The sequence below is a fragment of the Ascaphus truei genome, chromosome 17 (assembly GCF_040206685.1).
Source record: "Ascaphus truei isolate aAscTru1 chromosome 17, aAscTru1.hap1, whole genome shotgun sequence".
Lineage (NCBI taxonomy): Eukaryota > Metazoa > Chordata > Amphibia > Anura > Ascaphidae > Ascaphus > Ascaphus truei.
The window spans coordinates 42575595-42597088 of NC_134499.1; the positions used below are offsets into that span (position 1 = coordinate 42575595).

At 41.5% G+C, this 21494-nt stretch overlaps 1 protein-coding gene across 4 annotated transcripts in view; it reads left to right on the top strand.

Moving 5' to 3' along the window:
* PPARG (peroxisome proliferator activated receptor gamma) overlaps positions 1-21494 on the top strand; it is a 74631-nt gene that overhangs the window by 39130 nt on the left and 14007 nt on the right. For 2 of the 4 annotated variants that reach the window (XM_075574949.1, XM_075574951.1), the window contains 2 exons: positions 11277-11476; positions 20840-21290. In XM_075574949.1, the coding sequence (XP_075431064.1) occupies positions 11277-11476; positions 20840-21290 (651 nt within the window). The remainder of the gene's footprint in view (positions 1-11276; positions 11477-20839; positions 21291-21494) is intronic. The other 2 variants (XM_075574950.1, XM_075574952.1) reach the window with 2 other exon arrangements.

Consider the following 21494-nt stretch of genomic DNA (forward strand, 5'->3'; position numbering starts at 1 on the left):
GGACTTGCACCTACCTATACACCCTTGCTTATGGAAGTGCCGGCTGACTCTGTATATTGTAGATAGATAGATAGATAGATAGATAGATAGATAGATAGATAGATAGATAGATAGATAGATAGATAGATAGATAGATAGATAGATAGATCTCAAGCTGCTGTTTTCTAGCATCAGAAATTATATATATATTACTATAAGCGCACGCGATGGCTTCAATACATTTGTTTTGAAGCGACGTCGCGTTGCTATCGCCGGCACTATAAGCGCAGCCTAACAGAAAATGTGTTTTTAAGATGAATCCTGCTTAAAGTGTTTCCTTTGTACTGTTAAACCCGTCTGACGTGGCAATTACCACCTTTCTTCATTCAGCAGCTCACATCAATGTTTTGAAAGCTAAAGTTTTGTTTTCTGTTCACACACAGAACCTGCGGTAACGGATCCGCAGCCCGCGCAATATCCTACGTGTGTGTTTATTAAATAAATCACTTCTGTAGTATTGGATAATACTTACTAACTTATTATTTCAAAATGTAAATCAATGCCATTTTGAATGAGTATTAATATACTGAGCATCCCCTGATTTCTATAGTAGGCTTTAGCCCACCTCCCCAGCAGTGCAAGATCTTTGCAACACTTTACTATTTGTGATCATTTGTTGCCAGTATTCCCAGTAGTTGGAGCTGCAAACTGTAACAATACATAATGTAACCTTAGTACAGGGGTGTGCAAACTCCCCCTCCCCTCTTACCTGTTCTCCAGCATCTCATCTCTGCGACGTCATGTGACATCAACATTGCAGCGTCATGTGACAACACGTTGCCATGGTGATGCGTCGTAAGGAGACGCCGGAGAGAAGGTAAGAGGCAGTTACAGATGCCCCGCGCTTTCCCCCGGCAATCAATTTAAATGTTGTGGGGAAGAGCGCGCGGCCTCCTCTGTAAGCGCCACGCCCCCCTTAGAAAATGTTGCGCACCCTTGCCTTAGTAATATAAGAATACATTGTAGCTGCTGAGTTACACTGACTGAAGGATTGATTTGAAACTGAAAGGCAGCCATTTAGTGAACCCTATCAAGCACAATTTTGCTTATCGATCACGGGAGAATGAATCGATCGGCAGCTTAGGTAGTTAGTTTTCAATAAAGGTAATCAAAGGCTGTATATATTAAAATATATATATTTTAAACTGCTTGGATTGCTTCTTTAAGCGGCATATGTACGTGACAAAGATGGTTTAGGCATAAAAAGTGGAATTACTATCAAAGAAACAACACAAGAATGGCATGTTCTGAATACTAGAAGAACTACAGGAATAACACCATTCCTTCAGTGGGACGTGGAGTGCTGACAGGAAACAGGCTTATCTGGCTGAGAGGACAAAGCGGAGGTGGAAGCAATGAGTTCGCATCATATAACAAACCTTCGTTACCCCTTCAGGGCTGGAAGAGACCCACAATGCCATTAGCCCCTCCAATCCTGCAGGTGTTAGTAGACTTATGAAAGCGCTACGACGAACTTGCAAATTACTTTTCCGTGCTATTAATTAAGAAGCCAATATTTAACCCTCTGGGTGACTGTAATTTCCAGAAATGTGTTAGAAAATGGACAAAATCCAAATACCAGAGTAAAAAAGCATCCCGCGGCTGCAGGCGGCTGACATGCGCACCTCTGAGACACGTCAGGGCTGCAATATCCTCCATGCATTAGATTAGACAATCAGACAAGCGCACTTCTTATATTACGTAACAAAGAAGCCGCAGGGTGTACGTGCGAACGCGAAAACCGCCAATAAGGAAATAACCCCAGGGAGGTTTTGTTCTTTGATTTATTTGGTACCCTTTTTTTCCCACAGGTTTGCAGCGAAATTAATAAATAACCCCCCATATTTTGTTTTTACATTTGGTAAATAAATACATTATAATCAGAAAGCGTAGGTAGTATGATACCTTTTACTGGACCAATAAATAGTTTCCAGCATACAAGCTTATTCTCCGAGTATCTTCCTCATCATCAGTTTGGTTTTATTAAGAGGTATCACACAAGCTATTTGTCTTTTATTTCCCTTTTTTGTTCCACGTGAAATAAGTGACCGATGAGGTCAGTATTCTACACTGAGGTCCTCGGGTGTGTCAGCGACGATGCTGCACCCGATACATCATTGGAGCCACGTAAACGTTAATCGGGGTAACTGCGTGTCTAGTTTAAGCGCTAACGCACAGGGGAGTTTGTATACCAGTCTCCCCGCTGCAAAACAGTGCAAAGTGCACACGGTCTGCGAGGAAATACAGTCACAGGGAAAGCAACTGGAGTTTCTTGGTTGATAAATATGCAGCTGTACTATTTGTCTGGTTTTGCAGCCAGGAGACTGGGATAAGTGACCCCTGTAATGACAGTGACCGCAGGATAAGTGACCCCTGTAATGACAGTGGCTGCAGGATAAGTGACCCCTGTAATGACATTGGCCGCAGGATAAGTGACCCCTGTAATGACATTGGCCGCAGGATAAGTGACCCCTGTAATGACAGTGACTGCAGGATAAGTGGCCCCTGTAATGACAGTGACTGCAGGATAAGTGACCTCTGTAATGACAGTGGCCGCAGGATAAGTGACCCCTGTAATGACAGTGGCCGCAGGATAAGTGACCCCTGTAATGACAGTGACTACAGGATTAGTGACCCCTGTAATGACAGTGACTGCAGGATAAGTGACCCCTGTAATGACAGTGGCCGCAGGATAAGTGACCCCTGTAATGACAGTGGCCGCAGGATAAGTGATCCCTGTAATGACAGTGGCTGCAGGATAAGTGAACCCTTTTAATGACAGTGACCGCAGGATAAGTGACCCCGTGTAATGACAGTGGCCACAGGATAAGTGACCCCTGTAATGACAGTGACCGCAAGATAAGTGACCCCGTGTAATGACAGTGGCCGCAGGATAAGTGACCCCTGTAATGACAGTGGCTGCAGGATAAGTGAACCCTTTTAATGACAGTGACCGCAGGATAAGTGACCCCTGTAATGACAGTGGCCACAGGATAAGTGACCCCTGTAATGACAGTGACTGCAGGATAAATGACCCCTGTAATGACAGTGGCCGTAGGATGTGACCCCTGTAATGACAGTGACCACAGGATAAGTGTCCCCTGTAATGACAGTGACCGCAGGATGTGACCCCTGTTATGACAGTGACCGCAGGATAAGTGTCCCCTGTAATGACAGTGACCGCAGGATAAGTGACCCCTGTAATGACATAGGCTGCAGGATAAGTAACCCCTGTAATGACAGTGGCCGCAGGATAAGTAACCCCTGTAATGGCAATGGCCGCAGGATAAGTGACCCCTGTAATGACAATAGCCGCAGGATAAGTGACCCCTGTAATGACAGTGGCCGCAGGATAAGTGACCCCTGTAATGACAGTGGCCGCAGGATAAGTGACCCCTGTAATGGCAATGGCCGCAGGATAAGTGACCCCTGTAATGACAGTGGCCGCAGGATAAGTGACCCCTGTAATGACAATAGCCGCAGGATAAGTTATAAAATCAAAGTTTCCAGCTTCAAAACTGAGGCAAATTCATAAGAAAAAGCGGTTCTATTTAAAGTAATACTTGAGCCTGATGAAGGACGCTGAGAGGCTGGAAAGCTTGGAACATACAGCATCAACTACTTGTTGGTCCAGTAAACGGTGTCATGCCCCCTAATCCCTCTCACCCCCTAATCCCTCTCACCCCCTAATCCCTCTCACCCCCTAATCCCTCTCACCCCCTAATCCCTCTCACCCCCTTATCCCTCTCACCCCCTAATCCCTCTCACTCCTTTGTTACTATTTAAACTAAAGGGATTCTCCGCTTTGATAGATCTGTACTTTTGTACCAGATTTGCAGACAGTGAAACTCTGATAAATAATGTCCACGGTCATTAGAAGCTTCTTATATTCTATATTGTTTAAGATTTTACCGGAGAAAAAAGTGTTTTGTGAAATGAATCGTTAAAGTGCAAATTCCATTGAAATACCTGCCCACCTTCCCATGTAAAACCTGTTTCTTTATATTATCTGTGTTAGCGTCAGCTATAGAAACAGAAATACAGTAGGTTTTACTCATTGAAATTCAACACTCAACCAAATAGTTTTTTATATCTTTATTACTTCTGCAGCTATGGATTGTTGATTACCCGTGCAAACAAAGGGCATGATATATTGATAAATAATTCCTCAATTACTAATTGACACTAATTACCCAATTATTGCGCTCGTTTACCAATGGAAAATGTGTAATTATTTAGTGACCAACCCAGAAAGTAACTGTTAGCAGCTAAGCCAGGGGCGGACAACTCTAGTCCTCAAAGGCCACAAACAGGTCAGGTTTTCAGGATATCCTGCTTCAGCACAGGCGGGTCAGTCTTCCACTGAGCCACTGATTGAGCCACCTGTGCTGAAGCAGGGATATCCTTAAAACCTGACCTGTTGGGGGGTGGTCTTGAGGACTGGAGTTGAGCCCCCTGGGATAAGGGGTTATTTACTAAAGTGTCCCGGCTGCAAAACGAAGACAAAAAAAATTGCGCCATATTTATGAAAAGGAAAAAATTCGGACACCAGATTTATTAGGGAAATGGGATTTTGTGACTTGATAAATGCAGTGCATTGTTTGCACAAGTTTTGCCCTGGAACATTAATACAGAACCACTGTGTTTACTTGTTTTTAAATGTTCTGGATTCTTTGTTTTGATGACTGTTTAAACAGCAATATTTGTTTAAAATCTGAAATTGACAAAAGCAGAATCAAAGAATAGAAATGGAAGTTGAAATACCCAAAAATATTTTTGGGGATTATCTAAACTAATTATATGAACTGGAAACCTCTCCCAGAATTGTTTATTTTAAGGAAACAAAACATTTAAACCTTAAATTCTCAGGTACGATGAACCCCGATTTCAGGTAATGGTAAAAATAGAAACATGAAGAAACAAGAAAAAAAATACATCGTTATCGTTAGGAAAATGAGATAATGACTAGCTCCAAATAAGATGCAGAACTTGACACTGTCCCAGCATATAACACATCCTGTTATATAATGCAGAATACAGCAGTGTTTCTAAAGCAGAATGAGGCTACACCTGTATCATTTCACAGACCAGATGTGTTGCTGAGAATTAAAAGCGGAGTCTTGTACCACTAGGGGGCAGTTGATAAATTATCTTAGTTGTACATTTGGTGTACCGTTTGGCAACTGGTTACAGTATATAAGGGCCACCATACAATGTAACAATATGGTTCTTCAAATTGTAAAAATGAAATTACTTAACTTAATTATAAAAAGCACACATATATATGAAAACGCCTCTCTCTCTCTCTCTCTCTCTCTCTCTCTCTCTCTCTCTCTCTCTCTCTCTCTCTCTCTCTCTCTCTCAGCAAAAAATTGATCTTCCAATTTTAGCAGCATTTAAGTCTTGAGTTTATGTAGTTAAGATTATTAATAGAGATAATTAATATGTTATTGGTTTTCCAATCTTAACACTTTTAATTATTTAAATATTTTTATAAGTAATATTTCACGCTGTCACATTTAATCACTAAAGCGCCCTTTTCATATATACTTTAAGGTATTGCAATTGAATGCATATAGTGTCAGCCTCTGTACAGAGACTCTGATAAAGATAGTGTACAAGAGATGATGCAAAACTCCGACCCACAGTATTATATTTGCATCTATTTGGAAGATTTAGGGAGAATGTCCTCCAATTCCAGTGCATCTGAGTGTGAGATCTTGAAAAGGATAATAAATAAATAACGAATCTTAAAGGACCTGGAACCGGTAAATGAACAGCTGGGTAAATCTTGATTGTGGAGCTCATTGATAGGTTACCTGCTGCCAATGTTGTCGGGGGAACCCTGCCTGAACTAGCCGGTGTAGATATACATCAGTAAATTCGGCGTGTCCCTGTATGACTGGCAGCAACCCTAGAGAATAACATAGTCCTCCAGTAACATAATGGTAAGATGATTACTCACATAAGCGCTGTCGGTAACGTGTGCGCACGCCTGTGGATATATTTATACTGGGAAAGTGACCTAAAATATACAGCAGTAATCAAACAAGCCCCAACGCACGTCCAACCCCAACGCACGTCCCACCCCAACGCACGTCCCACCCCAACGCACGTCCCACCCCAACGCACGTCCAACCCCAACGCACGTCCCACCCCAACGCACGTCCAACCCCAACGCACGTCCAACCCCAACGCACGTCCAACCGCAACGCATGTTCAACCCCATCACACGTCCAACCGCAACGCACGTCCAAGCCCAAGGCACGTCCAACCGCAATGCACGTCCAACCCCAACGCACGTCCAACCCCAACGCACGTCCAACCCCAACGCACGTCCCACCCCAACGCACGTCCAACCCCAACGCACGTCCCACCCCAACGCACGTCCCACCCCAACGCACGTCCCACCCCAATGCACGTCCCACCCCAACGCACGTCCCACCCCAACGCACGTCCCACCCCAACGCACGTCCAACCCCAACGCACGTCCAACCCCAACACACGTCCAACCCCAACGCACGTCCAACCGCAACACAATGCAATTTTGGCTAAAAGATTGAACTAAATGACCCAAACTTATTAGAAGAAAAGACATTGAAAGTAATGCAATTATGTATGTATGTATGTCTTTATTTATATAGCGCCATTAATGTATATAGCACTTTACAGCAGTAAAACACGTGACAATCATATAAATAACAAATAGTACAAATAACAGATCATGGGAATAAGAGCTTTAGACATAAAAGTAACATTTCGGAAGAGGAGTCCCTGCTCCGAAGAGCTTACAATCTAATTGGCAGGTAGGGAGAACGTATAGAGACAGTAGGAGGGCATTCTGGTAAGTGCGTCTGCAATGGGCAAAGCTTTATGTATCATGTGTATAGTATTAGCCACGGAGCTACTTATATGCTTTGTTAAGCAGGTGGGTCTTAAAGGTGGATAGAGAGGGTGCTAGTCGGGTATTGAGGGGAAGGGCATTCCAGAGGTGTGGGGCAATCAGTGAGAAAGGTTTAAGGCGGGAGAGGGCTTTAGATACAAAGGGGGTACAGAGAATTCATCCTTGAGCAGAACGCAAGAATCAGGATGGTGTATAGCGAGAAATTAGCGCTGAGATGTAAGGAGGAGCAGAAGAGTGTAAAGCTTTAAAAGTGAGGAGGAGAATTGAGTGCGAGATGCGGGATTTGATAGGAAGCCAGGAGACGGATTTCAGCATGGGAGACGCTGAGACAGATTTAGGAAAGAGTTGAGTGGTTCTGGCAGGAAGGCCGGACAGCAGGAGGTTACAGTAACCGAGGCGGGAGAGAATGAGGGCCTGAGTCAGCGTTTTAGCAGTCGAGCAACAAAGGAAAGGACGTCTCTTTGTAATATTGCGGAGGAAAAAGCGACAGGTTTTAGATACGTTTTGAATGTGAGAGGAGAAAGTGAGAGAGGAGTCGAGTGTGACCCCTAGGCAGCGTGCTTAGGCTACTGGGTGAATGATGGTACTTCCAACAGTAATGTGGAAGGAGGTAGTAGGGCCAGGTTTGGGAGAAACTATGTGGAGCTCTGGTTTTGCCATGTTAGGTTTAAGTCGGCGGAGGGCCATCCAGGATGATATCACAGAGAGACATTCAGAAACTTTGGTCTGTACAGCAGGTGTAAGGTCGGGAGGTTGAAAAGTAAATGTGTTATATTGGATGTGCATTGGGGGTTTCTCTTTGTTTACCTTTATATAAATATATAAAGTAATGAGAGAAAGTTGCTGGATGATTTATGAAGTGGTTTTACCAAATTCCCAACGGTAATCACCTTGAAGGAACATGTGAAAACGCAACTTTATTCCCAAGTTCAGCAAAACGCTCCCAATTCTTATATTGAAAGATATTCAATCTTGTTTATATGATTTTTTTGCCAGAAAACTGCCAAATGATTGTGTAATTCTTCCTCTTATTTTACCTAATACAAATACACTAGAAAAATCACCAGAAATAAGAAAGCACTCAGAAATGTCTCCTGATTCCAGGGAAATTTTCAAAATATTTTGCCGGTCATGGCGGTTTTTTATTTAACCCCGTGCAACGCTGTATTTTGCAAGCACCTCTGGCAGTGAAGGGGTTAACACAAAGAGCCGTGTACCGTATTCAAGGTCAAGGACCCAATTTCTTATCAATATGTTTAATCGTCTTTCATTCCCAATGTTCTATAGCTTTAACCCATAATTGTATTTGTAAAGCGTTTCACGCCCCTTTCACAAAACGTATTTGATGGCTATCCTCTTCTATCTGCAGCTATTGCAAAAGGCTGCGTTTGGTTACATCTGATTACTGTTGCTAATAATTTGTTAATATGTATCTGAATATATTGTTGTGGTGCCAAATATAAATGTGGTCACAGTTATTGGGCATTTTTCATGTTTTGTTTTGGATGCTGGGAGACGGGTTATTGGCCGCTCCCCTGTCCAGCTGTGACTGGTACAAGTTGCCACAGAACCTTGCGATGCCGCAGTGAGAACTTTTGTGAAAAAAATCCCTTGTTTTCCACAGTTGCTATTACAAAATAGGAAACAATGTCTAATGACAAATAAATCATAAGACATATTTTTTGCAAGCTTCCAGACAGGTCACATTTTTTACCAGGCTCACAACCCAAATAATTGCTATGAAGCTGCTGGATATTTTGTTGCGCAAATTTCCTCACTTGTCCTAGAAAGATTAACGTTCTGTATAATGTTGTCACATGGTTACGTTGAAATTAGAACTATTTATTAGACAAATATAGTTACTCAGAATATTAGGGTGTGGGGTTATATTAGAGTCCTTTGCTGATACTTTGTGGCAAATCACTATGGCAGCAAAGGCGTTCATTTGAAAATATTCCCAAGGGGGGGGAACATTTCCTACAGAAATAATATAATTCACAGAAAACAGCAGCACAAAGTATATCAAAGTCCAAATAATAAACTGCACCTAGTAAAGTGCAAATATAATATGATATGCAAATGCAGAAGTAAAGTATGAAAATAAACATTCGGTTATATAAGATGTGAACAGTTTGTTAAATAATTCTCTTTTTCTTTTCTTTGCTTCACGCTGTGATGGTTTCACACACGTAATGTTTCCCCCCCCCCCCCCCCCATTATGTAATGAAAGTAGAATTCGGTACCAGATACTGGTACCAGATACCGACCAGAATGCTGCTGCTATTTTTATATGCTAATCACTAAATTACTAGGTTTTCTAAACGTTCTGTATGAGACACAGGCGCTTTATGTCACTACAGGACTTCCCCTTTTTAAGCCCTAAATGTCACTGCGGAGTAGGAAGGGGGCACTTTAAAATGTTATGTTTTGTTTCTTTTCCTGCCTAATTTCAGTCAGTATCACACGACCGGTAAGAGTCTGTTGTAAACAATATCATTTCAACTGCTTATCTGGAAAATCCGACAATTCTGCCCCTATCATTTTATTAATGATATTCTACTAACATATTGCATTAAACATATTGCATTAAACATATTGCATTAAACACATTGCATTAAACATATTGCATTAAACACATTGCATTAAACATATTGCATTAAACATATTGCATTAAACATATTGCATTAAACACATTGCATTAAACACATTGCAACACGAGTAAACAGGTAATTTAAAAAAGCAGATGATACAGGAAAGGATATACCAGACATAAAAGTAAATATATAAAAGAGGAGGTCTTTGTCTGACAGAAGTAGAAATGAAATACATCATTGAATGATTTCTATATGGCATTCGCCACAAGAGGCTTATTGATGACCATATAATTACAATACTAATGGAGAATACTGTTAAGAGAATAAGAGATATACCGTAAAATAAAAGGTATTGTCATCTTTGCAATATATGTGGTAGTTGCAAAACATAAAAAACACCATGAATCGGCGTCTTACTGTGAGCGCCATGAATCAGCCACATTAATAGCATGTCAAGTTTAGGGCATTACGGATGAGTGTGTCCATATCTTTCCCAGGTCTCCAGACCGGCATTACTCATCCCAATGTCACAACACACAATGGTTACGCTGCAGACAGGGTCCCATGTCAGAAAATGCACAGGAAGTGACATACTGTACCATTGACCTCACTGGCATGTTTCTACCCAGAATCCTTCTCTGCAGCGTAACCACTGTATGCCGTGGCAATGTGGGAGAATGATGCAGCTTTGGGGGCATGCAGCTATGCTCATGGGTTTCCCAGTACTCAGATATAGATCAGAAAGCAACAAATACAATTGGCCATAATTTAGTAGGGATTCAAAAACACCTAAACAAAGAACGATGCAGCAATTCCAAGGGGGGTCTGGGGCCCCAACAATGTTTTCCCAAAATAGAAAACAGCTGCAACGTTTCCCAGGGAAGTAAAGAGCCAGGATGAGAAAGGATTTCAGGGTCTACGCTGGACTGTGACTCTATGTGGGAATAACTACATTACAATCTTTACATTATTATATTATTATGTTTAAAACATTTTCTACTGAACAGACAATTTTGCTTTGTAGAGGTTTTCATGTTCGGTAATATCAAAACCTACCACTGCAAACTGGTGAAACCCGTTGGGGCCTTTATACTAAGATCATATTTGTGCGTCAAAACCTTCATCAAATGTGCGTCATATGTAAGAAGACTTCAAACATTTGATGCGTAATTTGTTGTCTGAAATAAATGTTGACGCATTGTGTCATGTTGTATACCTGAATTTAAATTAAAACAAAATTATATGTATTTTTCATTTAAAACTAGTGTTAGTAAATATCAATTATTAGTGTATAGTATTTATTCCAATCATAATGTAAAAATAATACATTGTTCACCTATTTAATATAAAATCCGCCCGCATCAGATACATTTTGGTTGATACATACGGTAGCAATCTTATTCTGCACTAAAACTAGTTACAGACGTTTCCGTGTTTACGCTATGTTGAACACGGCGAACAATGTCAACGCACTTTCTACTTTTTTGTACATACCATTAACAGCTGTACGCTTAGCGCGTCTAACTAGTGCGCCAATAAAAATGAAAAGACGGTTTTGATGCTGATGACGCAGATCGAGACATTTCAAATGGTGTATATAAGCGTACAAGAGTGCAATTTAAAATGAGATTTACAAGCGCAAATGTTGCCCCCAAAAAAGCCATTTGCGATGCTTAGATCATGGACCCCTTTAAGTGGTGAGACTGGTCTCAGCTAACATACGGATTCTGTTTCTTCAGCTATCAGGTTTGGCCGCATGCCACAGGCGGAGAAGGACAAGCTCTTGGCTGAGATCTCTAGTGACATCGATCAGCTGAACCCGGAGTCTGCCGACCAGCGGGTCCTTGCGAAGCACTTATATGACTCATACCTAAAGTCCTTCCCTCTGACGAAAACCAAAGCAAGAGCCATCTTGACAGGAAGGACGACAGACAAATCCGTTAGTACTCCTTAACTAGAAGTTATTCTGTGTTTGTAAATGATTTGCCGAGCTGATAACGCCCACCTCTTCTCTGTGGCTGCTACATGTAAAACGATGGTGTCTGAAACACAGGAAGTGTTCTATACTGTATGCCATAGTTACTACAATTACGTGAAGGTCACATCTCCCCTATGTAACTGGTGAATCACAATTCCTCGCGAACATGAATTCAACATTGGAGCACATTTTTTATTTTGAAAAATTTCACACGTATTTCACACGTATTTCACACTTCTTTTACGGTATATCAAACAACAAAGAACATTTAATACTTTTCTTGTGCAATTATGTAACAAAAATAATATTAACCGCATAAAAAAAAAAGGAAATTTCAATTATTTTTGCGTACATTACATTAATATACCAAATACTATCAAATTGTTTCCATGGTAACACATGCTTTGGGGGATTAGTGGTTTTTAACTAATGTCTTGGTTTGTAGCCATAACATGTGTTATGTTAGCGCTGTTCCTTTGCTTGCAGAGTATTATAGCACCATCAATAATCATACAGGTGAATATCATTGGACAATCACTTTGAATCCAGTGTTAAAGACAAAAATAAATCTATATTAATTGTTCACAATATAGAATAATATAAGTAAGAAAGTTACTTTATGTTTTCTATGGGAGCGAATGACACAATATTATATAACCAACACAGGAGGCTTCTCGCAGACACACCAGCACCAGTTACTGGCCATATAAATCCCCTATAACCGAGGATCATTTATCAGTCATTGGTTTTCAAGCTCCTATAATTCTGAGAAGGGTCTGTCCCAAAGTGATGATCACGGATACTGATCAGTGACAGCCAATCTCTAACATTCCCTTTTTGTTTTATATTTGCAATTTAATAGTAGAATCAGGTCAACGCAAAACTACAGTGGAAATGAATGATTGTAGGGAGCAGTTATAGAGTAACTGCGATTACAAATGGAATGGAATGCCACTTGTCAGGTTCAGGCTCTATATGGCCACGTTTATAGATTCACTAGTAAGGTATTGCTAAAGAGCTGATATCTTACTCGAATATAGGAGGTTATCAGCTAATACAGTGTTAACTTATCCCCTTCACAGTCAAAAGAGACAGCCACGCTGTGCCAGCTACGCTTTACCAGCTACGCTGTGCCAGCCACGATTTGCCAGCTACGCTGTGCCAGCCACGATTTGCCAGCTACGCTGTGCCAGCCACGATTTGCCAGCTACGCTGTGCCAGCCACGATTTGCCAACAGGAGAGATACATTATACTGTATGTCTGCAGAAACAATGACTTTTGCTTCTAAAATTGGACACATTATTAGTACTGACTATGTATTAAGATTAGTTTTTTTTTGTGCAAAATTGACACATATCAAACTTTATTTCATTGAAAAACCAGTGCAACAGTGAGTGTGTGGCACAGGGAAAAGCCAGTGCAACAGTGAGTGTGTGGCACAGGGAAAAGCCAGTGCAACTGTGAGTGTGTGGCACAGGGAAAATCCAGTGCAACTGTGAGTGTGAGACACAGGGAAAATCTACTGCAACAGTGAGTGTGTGTTACATGGAAAGGCTAGTGCAATTGTGAGTGTGTCACATGGAAAGGCCAGTGCAGCAGTGAGTGTGTGTCACATGGAAAGGCCAGTGCAGCAGTGAGTGTGTGTCACATGGAAAGGCCAGTGCAGCAGTGAGTGTGTGTCACATGGAAAGGCCAGTGCACCAGTGAGTGTGTGTCACATGGAAAGGCCAGTGCAGCAGTGAGTGTGTGTCACATGGAAAGGCCAGTGCAGCAGTGAGTGTTCCCAGTCTGTAAATAATCCGTTCATGTTTGGTATATCTGTACTACGTATTGTGGACTTTGCACATCACATTGTTTACTATAAGCAGAGTTTGAACTCCTATTTGTTTTAATTGCAGATCAATTTCTGTCATCTAAATGAGATTGTTTAAGTTAGCGTATAACTTACTGAATAATCACTGCCGGTGCGGGAATGCAGGAACTATTAATGTTGATATATGCTATGCACAATTTCAATTCTCCCATCCATGGAAATTAAATATGTCTGCTAGATGTTGCCAAACGATATTTCTATTTGCCTTTGAATATACGGAAGCAGCGCTGCCACACAGACATTTAAATAGAAATGTTGGAGCATCGTTGACAGCCTTCAAATTAATGGCCAGTTACCAGTGAAAGCCCTGTCAAAAAAAGCTATTCTGAGAAATTAGTGATAGGGACAAAGAAGAAGATACTGTACTAATGTGTGGGTGTGTATCTTTATATAGCGCCCACCCTGTACTAATGTGTGGATGTGTATCTTTATATAGCGCCCACCCTGTACTAATGTGTGGATGTGTATCTTTATATAGTGCCCACCCTGTACTAATGTGTGGATGTGTATCTTTATATAGTGCCCACCCTGTACTAATGTGTGGATGTGTATCTTTATATAGCGCCCACCCTGTACTAATGTGTGGGTGGGTATCTTTATATAGCGCCCACCCTGTACTAATGTGTGGGTGTGTATCTTTATATAGTGCCCACCCTGTACTAATGTGTGGGTGTGTATCTTTATATAGTGCCCACCCTGTACTAATGTGTGGGTGTGTATCTTTATATAGTGCCCACCCTGTACTAATGTGTGGATGTGTATCTTTATATAGTGCCCACCCTGTACTAATGTGTGGGTGGGTATCTTTATATAGCGCCCACCCTGTACTAATGTGTGGATGTGTATCTTTATATAGCGCCCACCCTGTACTAATGTGTGGGTGTGTATCTTTATATAGTGCCCACCCTGTACTAATGTGTGGATGTGTATCTTTATATAGTGCCCACCCTGTACTAATGTGTGGATGTGTATCTTTATATAGCGCCCACCCTGTACTAATGTGTGGGTGGGTATCTTTATATAGCGCCCACCCTGTACTAATGTGTGGGTGTGTATCTTTATATAGTGCCCACCCTGTACTAATGTGTGGGTGTGTATCTTTATATAGTGCCCACCCTGTACTAATGTGTGGGTGTGTATCTTTATATAGTGCCCACCCTGTACTAATGTGTGGGTGTGTATCTTTATATAGTGCCCACCCTGTACTAATGTGTGGATGTGTATCTTTATATAGTGCCCACCCTGTACTAATGTGTGGATGTGTATCTTTATATAGTGCCCACCCTGTACTAATGTGTGGATGTGTATCTTTATATAGTGCCCACCCTGTACTAATGTGTGGATGTGTATCTTTATATAGCGCCCACCCTGTACTAATGTGTGGGTGTGTATCTTTATATAGCGCCCACCCTGTACTAATGTGTGGATGTGTATCTTTATATAGCGCCCACCCTGTACTAATGTGTGGGTGTGTATCTTTATATAGTGCCCACCCTGTACTAATGTGTGGATGTGTATCTTTATATAGTGCCCACCCTGTACTAATGTGTGGATGTGTATCTTTATATAGTGCCCACCCTGTACTAATGTGTGGGTGTGTATCTTTATATAGTGCCCACCCTGTACTAATGTGTGGGTGTGTATCTTTATATAGTGCCCACCCTGTACTAATGTGTGGGTGTGTATCTTTATATAGTGCCCACCCTGTATTAATGTGTGGGTGTGTATCTTTATATAGCGCCCACCCTGTACTAATGTGTGGGTGTGTATCTTTATATAGCGCCCACCCTGTACTAATGTGTGGGTGTGTATCTTTATATAGCGCCCACCCTGTACTAATGTGTGGGTGTGTATCTTTATATAGCGCCCACCCTGTACTAATGTGTGGATGTGTATCTTTATATAGTGCCCACCCTGTACTAATGTGTGGGTGTGTATCTTTATATAGTGCCCACCCTGTACTAATGTGTGGGTGTGTATCTTTATATAGTGCCCACCCTGTACTAATGTGTGGGTGTGTATCTTTATATAGTGCCCACCCTGTACTAATGTGTGGATGTGTATCTTTATATAGTGCCCACCCTGTACTAATGTGTGGGTGTGTATCTTTATATAGCGCCCACCCTGTACTAATGTGTGGATGTGTATCTTTATATAGTGCCCACCCTGTACTAATGTGTGGGTGTGTATCTTTATATAGTGCCCACCCTGTACTAATGTGTGGGTGTGTATCTTTATATAGTGCCCACCCTGTACTAATGTGTGGGTGTGTATCTTTATATAGCGCCCACCCTGTACTAATGTGTGGGTGTGTATCTTTATATAGCGCCCACCCTGTACTAATGTGTGGGTGTGTATCTTTATATAGCGCCCACCCTGTACTAATGTGTGGGTGTGTATCTTTATATAGCGCCCACCCTGTACTAATGTGTGGGTGTGTATCTTTATATAGTGCCCACCCTGTACTAATGTGTGGGTGTGTATCTTTATATAGCGCCCACCCTGTACTAATGTGTGGGTGTGTATCTTTATATAGCGCCCACCCTGTACTAATGTGTGGGTGTGTATCTTTATATAGCGCCCACCCTGTACTAATGTGTGGGTGTGTATCTTTATATAGTGCCCACCCTGTACTAATGTGTGGGTGTGTATCTTTATATAGTGCCCACCCTGTACTAATGTGTGGGTGTGTATCTTTATATAGTGCCCACCCTGTATTAATGTGTGGGTGTGTATCTTTATATAGCGCCCACCCTGTACTAATGTGTGGGTGTGTATCTTTATATAGCGCCCACCCTGTACTAATGTGTGGGTGTGTATCTTTATATAGTGCCCACCCTGTACTAATGTGTGGATGTGTATCTTTATATAGTGCCCACCCTGTACTAATGTGTGGGTGTGTATCTTTATATAGCGCCCACCCTGTACTAATGTGTGGGTGTGTATCTTTATATAGCGCCCACCCTGTACTAATGTGTGGGTGTGTATCTTTATATAGCGCCCACCCTGTACTAATGTGTGGGTGTGTATCTTTATATAGTGCCCACCCTGTACTAATGTGTGGGTGTGTATCTTTATATAGTGCCCACCCTGTACTAATGTGTGGGTGTGTATCTTTATATAGTGCCCACCCTGTACTAATGTGTGGGTGTGTATCTTTATATAGTGCCCACCCTGTACTAATGTGTGGATGTGTATCTTTATATAGTGCCCACCCTGTACTAATGTGTGGATGTGTATCTTTATATAGCGCCCACCCTGTACTAATGTGTGGGTGTGTATCTTTATATAGCGCCCACCCTGTACTAATGTGTGGATGTGTATCTTTATATAGTGCCCACCCTGTACTAATGTGTGGGTGTGTATCTTTATATAGTGCCCACCCTGTACTAATGTGTGGGTGTGTATCTTTATATAGCGCCCACCCTGTACTAATGTGTGGATGTGTATCTTTATATAGTGCCCACCCTGTACTAATGTGTGGGTGTGTATCTTTATATAGTGCCCACCCTGTACTCAGCGCTTTACAAAGACAATACAGTATAGGGAATAATAATACAATAAGCACAACAAAGTCGGACAATAGGAAAGGGAATCCCTGCCCCGGAGAGCTTACAATCTAAGTGGTATGATGGGACTTACAGACACAGCAGGTGAGGGAATAAGTGCAGTAGAGGGCAGTGGTTAGTCAGAGTGACTGTGGGACAATAACCATGAGTCCAGGCTATACTAATGAAACCTTATATAAATATATACTATATACTATATATATATACCAAACTTTATACAGTATGTCTTTATATTACATAAGTTATGATGGGTGCAATATATATATATACCAAACTTTATATAAATTATGGTGGGTGAAATATATATATTGTTTATGCACTGCTGTGGTTAAGTACATGGATTCATACCGTATATTACACATTGAGTAAAAGATAGGCCTAAAATAAAGCAGATTACTTTCTACATTATAGAAGCAGTCTCCACTTTTTGCCGACCCCGGGGTCTCCTGGAGGATGATCCAAGTACCCTGACCTCCACAGACCCCACAGCTTGTGAGATTTTGTAGTTATTTGTGTCAGTGTTCAAAATATTGTTACGTTTCACCCATAGAAAGTCCCAACATCGCCTCCTATTGGAGAGAGCCTGACACTGCAACCACATTGTGTCCACTGAGTAAGTAGAGTATTGTTGCCTGATGGACAAATCTAGATATATGTTAAGAACTTGGGGGTCCGCCGAGCTTAGGGGAACACAGATCCGATCACTGGGACTCCATGGTTCAAGTACTATAACAAACTTAAAAAAGCAAAAAACACAAAATAAACACACTTTCTAATTCATGGAAACACAACATTTCATTATTACAAACCTCCCATTACTTATATAAGAAGAATTCAGCTCAGAGGTAACAATAATGACATTAGAAGTGAGGATTTGCTTGATTTAGGGTTACCTTGAGGTGGTGAGCAAGCATTTTATACATTGGGCCAATTCTATAAGCCTTCATAAAAAAATAGCCTGGCCGTGTAATTTGCCAGTCTTTGGAGTGTCGCTATCACGGTATCAGAAAGCCTCGATTACCTGTGATAACAAAACTCACAAAATGGGCGAGCAGCCGGTGACGTGATGATCGCCTCTCTGAAAAGGCCTCACCCGGTGAATCCTTTCAGCTGCAGAGAGAGAGCCGCCTCACCCGGCGCATATCTCACCAGCGATCAAAAGTTTTTAATATAAAACGTAATACTAGTGTAGATGAGCAGGGGGTCTCCGGAGCAGACCCCGTGCTCCCCGAAATACAGGCCCTGTTATGGGGTGCGGTATCTCCTATGTGACGTGGGGCATTTAAATGCATAGGAGATACCCGCACCCCATAACGGGGCCTGTATCACGGGCAGCAGGGGGTCCCCGGACCTCAAATCAATGTGGTTCTGCTCTGGAGACCCCCTGCTCATCTACATTAGTATTACTTTTATATTAAAAAAGTTTAATTACCTTAGCGGCTAGGGAGCAATGAGGGGAAAGGGGTGGAGAGGAGACAGGTATGTTTGTGCGTGGCTGAGATTACCATAACAGTATTTCAAAAATACCACACACCCAAAGAATACTAAGGGAAGACTTGTGAGAACATCCCATCCTGTGCACAGACTTCCAGAACAGGAGCTCCCACAATGCCAGGCATTGCAGAAGAGCATGCTTGAGTTTATGATACAGATGTAGCAGGCATTCCCTGCGGGACATAAACAACGCGCCAGTGGGAGAATTGCCCATTGTTTTGAATATAACGTGCGATTTCACCCACGGGCGCACGCCAGCAGGTGCAATTCCGTCTGCTACATCTGTACCACCAATATACTTTGGTTAATACCATTCTGCTTGAGGAGCTGGTAGCATGTGCTGGTGCATAGGGGAGGTTCACTGAGCGGAAACTATGGCAGCGCAATATCTCGCGTCAATGGCAGTTAAGACAGGTCCGCAGGGCAATAAATAGCCTGTGTGAGAGGTTAGTGAATCCTTTTAAATGAATGGTGAGCACTGAATTTTCCAGTAACGTTATGAAAAGAGTGCACCCCCCAAACATTGTTACAGTTCCACATTTCCACAATGCCAGTTTTTATTGTGATGTTGGCCAGGTGCATAGTGCATTACAAAGTAAGACACGAGTGAGTTGTAATTGTTCCCGGATAGTGCAGTAAGTAGATATGTATGTACATTTGGTATCAGAATATGTTGATCCCTTGGGCACTTACAAGCTTTTTGTTTGACTTTATTAATCAGTATTCTTTGTAAATAGAGATCTTATTGGTGATATTAATTCAGATTGTTTCCAGAACGCCAATAAATTGTATCTGGCACATCATAGTCTAATGTGTTTTTTGGATGATTTATTCCACTTGGGTATATCATACGTAAAATGTTTCACACAAATGATTAAGTATTGAGTTAATTTACTATTGCCCCTTCAGCACTGTTGTACGCTATCTTTGATAACAAGTATTTAATGACTGCCAAGTTCAAGTATTTTCTGGTTACTATTGCACTGTTTGGGGAAGTCTATTGCTTAACAATACAGAATTCCTGGGCCATTAACACCCAGAATGGTAGACAATATTTCTAACTGTTCTAAATGTTTAGCTTGTGATGTTATTAATAGTCACTAATGGCTATTAACGTTTAGAGGCATTTTCCATATAGTCCGGAGAGGCCGTTCCAGTCATTTTCAGAAGAAATCCTTATTGACGTCACTGGGGATTTTTGGCTGACCACACAGAGCGTCTTCTTCGGACTATAAAGACAAAGGCCCCTAGTGAATGACCCCAGAGTAAAATGGTGCTCATTGGTGAGTTTTACTTTTACAAGTTCTACTTTTTATTTACAAACGTGAATGTATTTTATTTTGTATGTAGCTTATATAACTAACATTGGGCTCTTTTGTTCAGTACATTTCTGTGCATACAGGGGAGGAATCTATATTCGGAAGTTCTAGTTCAATTTTAATAAATGGTCATTTATAGTCAGTCTATAACTTCAACACAATAAAGCCACCGTATCTCAAACAAGAACGCACAAATCAAAAGAAAACTCACCTCCAGCGTCACACACAAAACATCAAATTCCTGTCCTCTGACAAAGTCATTTGTGGTCACAGTGGTCACAGTGAGAATGAGTGAGAATGAGTGAGAATGAGTGAGTGCGTGAGTGTGAGTGAGTGTATGAGTGTGAGTGAGTGTATGAGTGTGGGTGTGAGTGAGAGTGAGTGTGAGGACTTAGATTAGGTTCCAGGGATCCATTTACAAATAAATGGCCATATTATCATATACTGAGCTGTCTTCTGCCATAAGACATCTTTCGGCCCTGGAAGACACACTATGGCCCATTGGCGTTAAAGGTCTCTGACTTGGTCTTCCAGAGCACCGCGCAGTCAGTATGCGCTAATATGTCTATGCAATGGGAATAGTGATGAAATAAAAGTATTTGTCCTGTTATGTTGGACTTCAGAAGTCTGTCTTCCTTTTGATCATTGTATCCTTGTCTGATCTAATATAATGTGCGTGTGATAGAATGAAATCACTCGGCCATTTCACACCTAATCCAACATTTTATTTTTATGTTTGTTTCATGGTATAAGAAATGTTTATTATATTATTATAATTCCAGCGTGTATACAATATTTACTGCTTTTATGAGTGTCAAAAGATGGTCCATTTATGAGTTAATGCTGCTTTAGTATCAATATTGGAGTGGTTCAAGTGGAGTTATAAGACCTTTATTTAATCAATGTACATCAATATTCCTTTGGAAGTGAAAACCTCTGAAGGATTTAACAGTGCAGTATTTGATTAGGTTGAAAAGGATAAACTCAAGGGGATCGGACTGAGGTTTCAGTGGCAACCATTTACTTGGAACTAAGAACATATTAACACGCATGTTCCTTCCATTTTAGCCTGTTGTTATTTATGACATGAACTCATTGATGATGGGAGAAGACCAGATCAAATACCAATATCTGACACCTTTTCAGGAGCAAAATAAGGAGGTTGCCATCCGGATCTTCCAGCGCTGCCAGTCCCGCTCAGTAGAGGCCGTACGTGAGATTACCGAGTTCGCCAAGAACATCCCAGGATTTGTAAACCTTGACCTGAATGACCAAGTAACTCTCCTGAAGTATGGAGTTCATGAAATCATCTTCACCATGCTAGCGTCACTAATGAATAAAGATGGAGTTCTCATAGCGGAAGGACAAGGATTTATGACCCGGGAGTTTCTGAAGAGCTTGAGGAAGCCGTTCTGCGAGTTCATGGAGCCCAAGTTTGAATTTGCCATAAGGTTTAACGCACTTGAACTTGATGACAGCGACCTCGCGATCTTTGTAGCTGTCATAATACTTAGTGGAGGTAAGTGATGCTTTTGATATCCTTGCAATGTGTTTTCTTTTTCTAACTAAAAATTCAAGTTCAAGCAGCAATACTACAGCCCCCCATTTTTTCTTATTTATACGTAACGCCTGTGACAATGTATAACTCTACACTCTCACCTAAGCTGGCAATCGTTTGTTGCTCCTGTTATAGATCTGTTAAAATTCTTATTGCGTGCCTAAC